Source organism: Embiotoca jacksoni, unplaced genomic scaffold (assembly GCF_022577435.1).
Source record: "Embiotoca jacksoni isolate LCO1_2020_lvr unplaced genomic scaffold, fEmbJac1.0.p SCAF_24, whole genome shotgun sequence".
In the NCBI taxonomy this organism is placed as follows: Eukaryota; Metazoa; Chordata; class Actinopteri; family Embiotocidae; genus Embiotoca; species Embiotoca jacksoni.
The window spans coordinates 1,264,905-1,275,000 of NW_027185375.1; the positions used below are offsets into that span (position 1 = coordinate 1,264,905).

Genomic DNA, 10,096 nt, shown 5'->3' on the forward strand with positions numbered 1-10,096 from the left:
CTATAAAACGGGAAAAACGGCAAGTTCTCCCACCGGAGAAACTAAAACCGACAAATTAGCCCGTTTCGTTTGGCTGAGCTTTGTCTTTCTCGGGGACTTCCCAGGACCCGTCGGGAGGGGGGGGGGGGAGGGGGGGAGTGAAGCGCGTCCTCCTCGAGGGACACGTGCTACGTGCCGCTCGTAGGGGAAGGCGTCGTATGTCCTACAGTCAGTCAGTGAGGCAACGTCGCCACGTGGCGCGGAAACGGGCTTTCGCCCGCCTGCGCGCGTTTTGGGAACGCTCGGTGCTTCTGTTCCCGTCCCGTTCTGATGTCGGGTTATTTTTAGCCGCGTTGTCTCCGCAGCCCTCGGCTGGGTTCGACTGCTCATTATTATTTATTTTTTGGGGGATTTATTTATTTATTTTCTTGCCGTGCTCTACCTGCGCGCATGTTCATCTGCCTGCCGCTCTCTCTGTCGGCGTCGCTCCCTTTTTCTTTCTGACAGAAACCGGCAGATGTTCTCCCCCCCCCCCCGCCCTCTCCCCCCGAAGACATGCCGTGCGGAGATGCTCGCTCTGAGACTTCAATCCTATTCACTTGACAAGAGCCCCCACCCCCCGCCCGCGCCTCATGAAAACAGTTGCAAGTTGGAGGGAAGAAGAGCCTCGGAGTTTGTCTTCTTCTTTCTTTTTTTTTTCGCAGTGTATCTTTCGTTCTGGATGTGCGACAAGGGCACAAAAGGGAAGAGAGGAAACTGCTCTTATTTAAGACCTCAAGGGGCGAATTAAAGCTAAACAACCAGAGCCGCTCTATTAATAGACCGACTTCTGGTGACACTGCCTTAGTTTACACCCTCCCTTTAACTCTACTGCTCTCGTACTTCCCCGTTCATCGCCATCTTTCCCCCTCGCCTAGCTCTCTCCCGTTGATCTCGCTTTTCCTCTCCAGGTGCCTAAACTCAGGGTCTCACCCGTGCTCCTCTTTTCTCCAATTTAAAAATCGATCCCGGGATCAATCTTCAGTGACGCATTCCCGACGCCCAGAGAAGACATTTTTTTGCAGCTAACCGCAATTAACAATCATTTTCCCGATAAATCGATTATTTGTTTGTGTCTGAGAAATGTCCAGGGATGTCACAAAATGTCTTGTTTTGCAGTCCCGACACCCAGAGTTGGTCACGTCACAACCACGGCAGACAAAAATTATGGAGATTTAATTGGAGAATCTTTGGCAGCTTTTTTTTTTTTGGATTGGAAAAGGAATTGAATTAGCAAAAACAGTTGCTAATGACTGTTAATTTGTCATTTACTTAACAACAGGGGCCACGAATGTTAATTAACTCTTCCAGTTTCTCGTCCTGATCCGGCGCAGTGACTCATCCTTGAAGTCCAAACTAAGGCGAACAAAACAAACATTGTACACGAGAAAATAACTTCAGTCCAAAAGCCAAAAGCTCTTCTCGCTCCTTTTCTTCTGTTGTAGCGACGGATCTAATCGCGGTCCGTTTGTCGCTCCCGCTTTCTTTCGTCTCCGCCACAGTTCGTTGCATTTAAATTCCCACGACGAGGGAGAGAGTCAAATTGTGAGCGGATCGAGGCGCTGACATCTTTTAATGGCGCCCGGAGATGTCTGAAAGTCAGCGCCGGCGAAGGAAAAACACGACGTCCGCGAGACAAAAGACTCCTGTCCGCGTTTTGCGGTTTGTTTGTCTCCCCCCCCCCCCCCCCTCCCCCCAAGAGGTTTTGTCGTTTTAACAAAGTGGAAATCGGAGTTTAGGAAGTGACGTCTTTCGTTTTCTGAAAGGCTACCGCGCTGTCTAATATGAAGTGATTTGTTTGTTTGCTCCTAAATGGAGCCTCGTAACTACGCTGAGCTGCTGCTGCTGCTGCACAGAGACAGTCAGTCAAATCTCAGTTTCACTCTCCGACGGCATAAACATAAATACAGATCAATGGTGTAACGTCTGCCGTGTGATCGGCTATATTGCCGCCAAAGCGAGCAATCGTGGAGAGAATTGAATGCGACAGAGAGTCTGCGATGGTGTAGGAGAAGCTTTGCCCCCCCCCCCCACCCCCCACCCCTCTATCCCCACCCTTCTGTCAACACTACAAAACAAGATTGGCGTTTCCATAATCATTCGCTCTTTTAGAGCATTTACACACACACACACACACACACACACACACACACACAAAAAAAAGCACTCCGAGTGGTTTAAAAAGGGGAAAAAAAACAACAACAAAACAAACGCTGGCTTACGATGAATGTGAAGCCTAAAAAAAGAAACAAACGAGAAAAGAAAAGGAAAAAGAGGATGTGTTTTCAAATTTAGCAGGCTTACAATTCTCTCTCAATTCTTCACACCTCTCTCCTCCTCCTGCTTTTCCTATCGGGAGGATTTGAGAGGGGGAGGGGAGGGGAGGGGGGGGGTCGGACAAGGGAATCCTCTTTAGAGGCAAACCCTGTCTACAGTCCCAAACACAAAGACAGACAGAGGGGAGAAGCAGATTACCAGTACATGCCAGACGAGGTGCTGATACCGCGCAGCGTTAATCTTTACCAGATTTGGGGGGGGGGAACCGCGCTCCGCCCGTCGCCGTCTGAGCTTTTCATCTGGCGGGTGGTGTCTCGTTAAGTTTGCGGGTCCTCCTCGGTACCTGCGCGGACTTTGAACGAACGGGCGGTCGCCTCCGCGGTCCGGTTAGCGGCGTTATTTAAAACTCACGGTCGCCTGCGGTCGTCCTCTCTCGTCGAGCACGCAGCCTCTCGAAGTGTCCTTGAGCAGAAAACACTGAACCCCCCCCCCCCCCCCCCCTCTTCCTCCCACACCACCACATCCCCTAGCAGCAACAGGAGGAGGTGCTTTGTTGGGTTGTTGACCTTTGACCTCCTTGGTAAGAAGGGAAACCCAGAGAGAAATCTCCCAGGAGATGAGGAAAGGATTGGAACTATATTGGGTGTTTTTGAGTGTCTGGAAAGTTTACGAAAAGTTATAGAAGAATGCCGTTATATATTGAGTTGTAGATAGTTTTCAAAATAAATAAAAAAAAATTTGGGCACCACCTGTATGTGATTCAGATAGTCTTACATCTCTAGATATTGTATTTATCAGCACTTTTTACGATTTTGTAAAGTTCGTTGACATAATGGTCTATTACCAGACTCAAATTCATTGGCTGAATATATGAGTCTGGGGTTAATTTTGTAACTCTTGGAGCAGCCTTTAACCAATCAACATTGACCACCACACAGACTATGTTGAGAGCTGAAACTCGGCCACCACTGCAGTTAGAACTGCTTCTGGTCATCACACTTGGCCGCCCAGCTGGACCCTGATTTGGAAACATTGCAAAGTGCTTTGAGACCATTTGCGTGCGAACCGTTCGCCATTAACCCATTCACACACCAGTAGTGGCAGAGCTGTCCTGCCATTAGGAGCAACTTGGGGGTTTCAGTGTTTTGCCCAAAGACACTTCGTCACGTGGACCGTGGGAACCGGGGATCGAACCGCCGACTTCTTTATTAGCGGGGGCAAACCCCTCTCTACCCTTAGTCTCCCCTTCAGAGGGGCGGAGGAAACCTTAATGCCAACAGTAGTTTTTCTCTAAACTTTGGTTGCAGTAATTTCTCGGGCGTCCTCATCGGAGAACAGGCGGGACGGCATTGTTTTCACTGATTGCCATCAGTAGTCATGTGTCCTTCAAAGTATTCTGACGCTGGACTGTGCGAACGCACTGACTTCCCGTCTCAGGAAAGTCAGCTTAAAATTTCCTTTGGATTCGTCCAGATGAAATTCTGCCAGGAATGCCAACGATGTGAAGCGGACCTCCTCTCGGGGGGGGGGGGATTGAACTGTGTCAAACAGGCAAAGCAAGGCAATGATGTCCTCTCACAGATGTCAGACCATATGAATGGTAAAGAAAAAAAAATAGTAGTTAAATGCATAACTTGCTGCACAGTTATTTATATATTTGACGAATAAAACCAAATAGGAATACTTCTGCCCTCCTCTATCCCGTTCTTGTGTATCGTCAGATTCGAAGAGAATAAACACAATACGTTTAAACGACATACAGCTGTTATTGAAAACGTAACTAAAAACAAATATAGGCAAGTCAATACAAAGTCGGGATGGGGCTCGACTTTCCAATATTCTAATAGTCGTTATAATCTACAAAATCCACTAGTATATGTGACTATTGTTCTTTATTGTTTTTTTTCCCCTGTTTTTTTTTTTACCGGCGCCAGAAGAATAGTTATGAGCGAATTTTGACCGATTTCTTGACAAATCAAATCCTTAATAATCAAGAAATAAAGTGTGGCCGACCACACTTTTCCTACGTGGGCAGGATCCACCGTGATGGTTTTCATCAATATCAATAATGACTTATTACGGTTTTGATTGCCGAAGAAGCCGCGGTTAATTCTCGGGGATTGCTGGGATTCCTCCGCCACTTCTGGCACCGTTGTGTCAACTTATAGCGTGACAGCTGATCCCGTGTGGCTGAAATGGATTAAATATAGGAGATGAAGAGCAGTGGGAGATGAGGAAGAGGCTTACAGTGACGAGCAGAGAGAGACAGAGAAGGCACAAACAGATAATTAGTGAGCATGTTATAATCGGCAGTCTGCAGATCAGAAGGAGATGAAAGTGTTAAGAGAAACGGGAGTTGGTGCGGTAGCGTGTGTGTGTGTGTGTGTGTGTGTGTGTGTGTGTGTGTGTGTGTGTGAACAAGAAAGCAGGTGGTCAGATACAGCAGAGGAGGAGACCGGGATCACATCTGGCCCAGCTTGTTACTATCTTTCTCTCGTCTTCATCCACTTTTAAATCTCACACACACACACACACACACACACACACACACACACACACACACACACACACATTTTTACAGACCTCAGAAAAGTAGCGTTTCCATCACAGGATATTTCTACATTCCTCTTTGTTTACTGCGAGCGCGCACACTTCACGTCCTCGTCCGATCGCCCGGCTCTCCGGCGGTCCCTCGGTGCCAGGGAGCCTCGGCTCTGGTTGCGGTTTCGGTCGAAGGCCACAGAGGTCAACAGTTGACCGGTAACAATGGACCTCAGACCGGACAGGAACAGAGAAGGTCACTGTCGAGGAATGAGATCACATCTACTCCTAGATGTGTGTGTGTGTGTGTGTGTGTGTGTGTGTGTGTGTGTGTGTGTGTGTGTGTGTGTGCGTGTGTGTGTGTGTGTGTTGCGCCGGTCGTCACGCTGCCTAGTTTATCGGGAGAGGCATCGGCTGTCCTCCGGAGGCGGCAGCTTAACAGACCAGGAAAACTAAATGGGAGAATTTCCGAATGTAATAGGAAAGAAATTCTTTAAACCTGACCAAATTCACACAGACAGTGCTGACAAAAAAACAAAAAAAACAAAAAAAATCAAAATAAGTCTGCTTGTTTGGGACGAGGCTGCGGTGGCATCAGATTATGCTAAATATCCCAGATGTCCTTCCGCTACTTCTGGAATATTTCTCTCCTTGAATATCACATGATGTTAAACACTGAGATTATTCAAAATTGGCAATCACCTACTACCTGTCAGATTATTAGGGCTCCAACAGAAAAATGATCTCCCGAGGTGCATCATTTGTGGATCATTATCTGTAGATCCAATCGCCATTTGTGCCTGAAAAAGTGAGAGATGTTATTAAAGTTAGTTACAGATTAGCTCATTAATACGTTTTATATCTTCTCTCAATATATATTTTTTTCAAGTCATTATATAAAATATTTCAAGGAGTAGGAGGAGAAATGAGTTTATCTATTGCTGTGATTCGCATGAGAAGATGGCGACCGCATATCTGCATGCCAACAGCGATGCCAACGCGCCCAGGCGGCCGGCTTAGCTTAAAGATGTACGGAGCTGGACGTAAACGAGACATAATGCGGTAATTAGTGAGTTTTACAGTTGCAGGAAGGTGACTTTCGTTTTTTTTTTTGGTAACGATTGGCAGGAACCACCCTAGATGTGTCCCTCCCCCCCCCCTCCATGTCTCATTGTTATGCTAAACTAATCTTCTATTAGCTTCCCATCTACATACAGACAACTCATGGAGAGAAAGCTCGTAAGCTTATTTTTCTCAAATGTCAAACTTCAAGCAAACTAATTTCATCTGGGAAAAGCCGTGTAATGTAAATATAATAAAAACCCTTCGGTAGGCCCGACCTCGTGTACAAACATGCTGAATTTGGCTAATCTCATGTGGAGTGGGCCAATTAAATCCGTACAGCGCAATCAAATTCCCACCAAAACGCCTCCGCTCGGCTCTCGGAGCTCACTCGCAGCGAGACTTTAGACATCGTCCAGCCGAGCGCCTCGTTCCTCCGATGTCTTAACTATGTCTCGGACGTGTGGGTGTCGATCAGCCGGATCGAATTCGTTGTGCAGGTAATTGCTCGGCAGGACACACGGAGACGTCGGTCCGAGCCTCGCGGTCGAGGATGTGAATCTTGTCTTGTGTATTATATATATATATATATATTTTTTTTTTTTTCTTTTTCATTTGCGGTCAGAATAATTGCTCGGGGTAGTGCTCGACACAAAAGAAAAAAAAAAGAAGAGAGAGAAAAAAAAAAAGAGGCATCCCCAGCTGCGATGCTGCTGCGGACCACACCAAGAAAAGAAAGCGAGGCGAGGAGGCTTGTTGAGCTGTGTGTGGATTCCTGCAAATTGTCTGGATGAAGAGACACTCATGTCTCGCATCTCTTGTTATCGTATCTCCTCCTCTATTTGTATGCTTTTACCTCTCTGTTGGACTCTAATCTCCTCTCTCCGACTCCCTCCTCACTCCTTTCTCCTTACGTCTCCTCCTCTTCGCCCCTATCGTCCTCTTTTTTATTAAAATTTTGTATTTTGGTTTTCCGTGCCGTACGTTTGTCTCGGCCGTTCCTCCTTTTCCTCTCTCTACTGGTCTGGAATCAGTGGCATCTAAATGCTTTCCACTCTGTCTGATTATAAGTCAGTGCATGTACCCTCTTTACATTATCACTGGCACACATACACACTCATGCGCCGGCGTCCCCACAGACCTAATCAGTCCTTCTCTTAGTTCTCTCTCTCGCTCTCTCTCTCTGTGTCTCTCTCACACCACTCCAGTCCTAATGAAAAAACATGAGCTCTCCTCAAAAAGAAAGCGAAATGGACAGATGGGAGAGAAGAGAGATAGAGGGAGGGGAGAAAGAAAAAAAAAAACCAAAAAGGTAGCAGCAGAAATAAAAGAGAAAGAAGCATCGCGATGCAACTAATTCACTAACAAAGCCACCGGAGTGCCTGTTACCAGTTCGGAGATATTAATTGTCTCCAATCAGCGTTTATAATATCGTGCAGCGATGCGGTAGGAAGGGGGAGGGGGGGAAAAAAAAAACAACAACGAAAAAATAAGAAGGTTGAGGCTGACAGTCGGAGCGAGGCTGCTGTTGAAAAGGAGGCATTCAACATGCTGATGCAGTCCTGCGGATGGAGCGTTTCAGATTCACTCTGGCCGGACGCTAAATGCAGCTAAACGGATGTATTGTTGCTGTAATGTACCTTTTGAATTGCATTACGCCACTCTCATTTGTATTGACTAAATAGCCCAGCGCCTGGTGTGTGTGTGTGTTTTATATGTGTGTGTGTGTGTGTGTGTGTGTGTGTGTGTGTGTACACAAGTGCAGACAAGTGCTTGAGGGAGATAATCCGTTAACCGAGTGCAAAGATGGACTTTATTGAATGAGCGTGTGCACCTGCGCGTGGCCATACGCGCCCCCACACCTGATTATGATGATGAAGTCTCCCGACGGGACATCCCGCCCCCCCCCGCCCCCTACACCACCACCACCACCACCACCTCCCCACCCCACTACAGCCCTCCAGTAGTCTAATGAGAAGCTGTTTCCGTAGTTACCAGGTGTGAGAGCCGGCAGCCTCATAATGTCCTGTGGTGAAGAACAAAGGACGAGGGGAGAGAGGGAGGGAGGGAGGGCAGGGTTGGAAGTAAAAGGAATGAAAGTGGAGGAGGGCGCCAGAGAAAAGGAACCAAAAACACCCCGATATCTAGTGCGAATGATGCATATAGCCGCGTGCGTGTGCGTGCGTGCGTGTGTGTGTGGCACGTGGCGAGTTGAAGACGCTGAATCTTTCTAATAAGCCGGGGGACCTCGACGCGCATCGGTTCAAATCGATCTCCATTAACGTGGTGGGAACGCCGAGGTGGGGCTCGGATCTGATGAAGTCGAGAGTGCGAGAGCTTTCTGTGCGTCTCAGTCGAACGCCGACACCTGTGCCGACACCCGTCCACTTCCCGTCTTCTCTAAAACGCGCGGTTTGGGCAAAACGTGTGCATATTTACAGGTTCCCGAGCATGTAAATATAAAAGAAGCTGGTGCCATTTAGAGTGTGCGTGTCCTGTGTATATATAGTTAGTTTCCACTGACGTAGTCCAATACTGGCGGCAAAAGCATACAGTGTGCGTTGAGGAAGTTTACAATGTTCTGGTTTTTTTTTTTACAGAAATGTGCAAATTCAAATATGTCAATTGTTGTTGTTGTAGTCATTTCCTCCAGGTTGGGTTGAATGTTGAATGAATGACAACCTGAACTTCTGTTTTGGGAGAGGAGGAGGAGGAGGAGAGGGGGTTATCTGTCCTTCACAATTTATTCGCTGAAGAGGAAAAATTGCGTTCGTCCGTCCTCACCATTTTCACCTTTTCTCATGGCCGCTCTTTGTTGTCTAACACCCCCCTCCCCCTTCTGTCCCCCCCCCCCCCCCACCGATCCAGATCTGATCCACTGCACCAACGAGATGAACGTGAGCATTCCCCAGCTGGCCGACACGCTGTTCGAGCGCACGGCCAACTCCAGCTGGGTGGTGGTCTTCAAAGCCCTCATCACCACCCACCACCTCATGATGTACGGCAACGAGGTAGGCGGCACGCACAACACACACACACACGCACGCACGCACGCACGCACGCACGCACGCACGCACACACACACGCACACACACACAAGGCCTGCAGGAGGCAGCCGGCAGCAGGCCGCATCAATAAGTAATATTATTACTCAACTCCGTCTCGCCCACACATTCATAAATACAAACATATAAAGTCGGATGTTTTATTCATGTCCATATCAGCATTATGATCAACAGCAGGTGTATGTGTGTGTGTGTGTGTGTGTGTGTGTGTGTGTGTGTGTGTATGTATGTATATGTGTGCGACCAACTGATGCATACAAACAGCATGTGGAGCCACCGAGGATGTACATATTGGACACAAGGCGTGAATGATTGAAATAGCTGTGGAGTGCAAAGAAATTAATTAGCTCAGTACGAGCTGGAGGCAAGATGGAGGACGAGGATAGAAGCGAATGAATAATCAAATAAATTAACTTGATAAAAAAACGTTTTTAGAAGCTGGAAGAATAAACACAGCGGCCTCTCGGTGGATTCACACACACACACATTCAAAAACAATCATCTGAAATTGAAATTCAAGCACCACTTCTGCGTTCGTTTGAACTTATTCTGTTATTAATTGTGATGAGGTCTGACAGAGACCCGTGTCAGCAAAATGTCTCGGGCTTTCCACGCAGCGTTTGAAAAAGAGGAGATTTGTAGTTTTCACTCTTTTGTAGTTAAATCATGTTTATCAAACCAGACAGTTCTTCAAATGAACTGTTGCTGTTTTGCGCCGATCCTCCGCTTGGCAGGCCGTCAATAACTCACAGCTCCTTCCCCTTTAAAAAAAATAAATAACCGATGGCGCAAAATACATTTTTCCATGCGAGCGTACTTCATATTCTGATGGACTCGTGCCCTTTCGTTGCTCGCGATGAATGCATATTTTATGAAACCTGCCGTCGTTGTGACTTATTTATTTTGTCGTGACGTGAAATGTATGAGCGCTGGAGCATTTGTGATATACGTGATAGAGTGTGCTTACTGTTTTGCCATTTTATGTCACATTTTGACGAGCTAACCTTTGAACCCGAGGAGATCTGCAGGCTCATTTCACTTCCTTCCCTTGAAAGCTCATAACTTGGTCATTGTTGGGATAACCATTCACGCTATATCATTTGTTTTTTTTTCAGCACAGTCTAGACTATCCA

General features: G+C 47.1%; 1 protein-coding gene across 14 annotated transcripts in view; it reads left to right on the forward strand.

Moving 5' to 3' along the window:
* LOC138203939 (phosphatidylinositol-binding clathrin assembly protein) overlaps positions 1–10,096 on the forward strand; it is an 83,138-nt gene that overhangs the window by 9,671 nt on the left and 63,371 nt on the right. For all 14 annotated transcript variants that reach the window (XR_011178751.1, XR_011178752.1, XM_069158960.1 and 11 more), the window contains exon 2: positions 8,767–8,909. Coding sequence is in view for 12 of the 14 variants with exons in the window: in XM_069158960.1 (XP_069015061.1) it covers positions 8,767–8,909 (143 nt within the window). In the remaining 2 variants the exon portion in view is untranslated. The remainder of the gene's footprint in view (positions 1–8,766; positions 8,910–10,096) is intronic.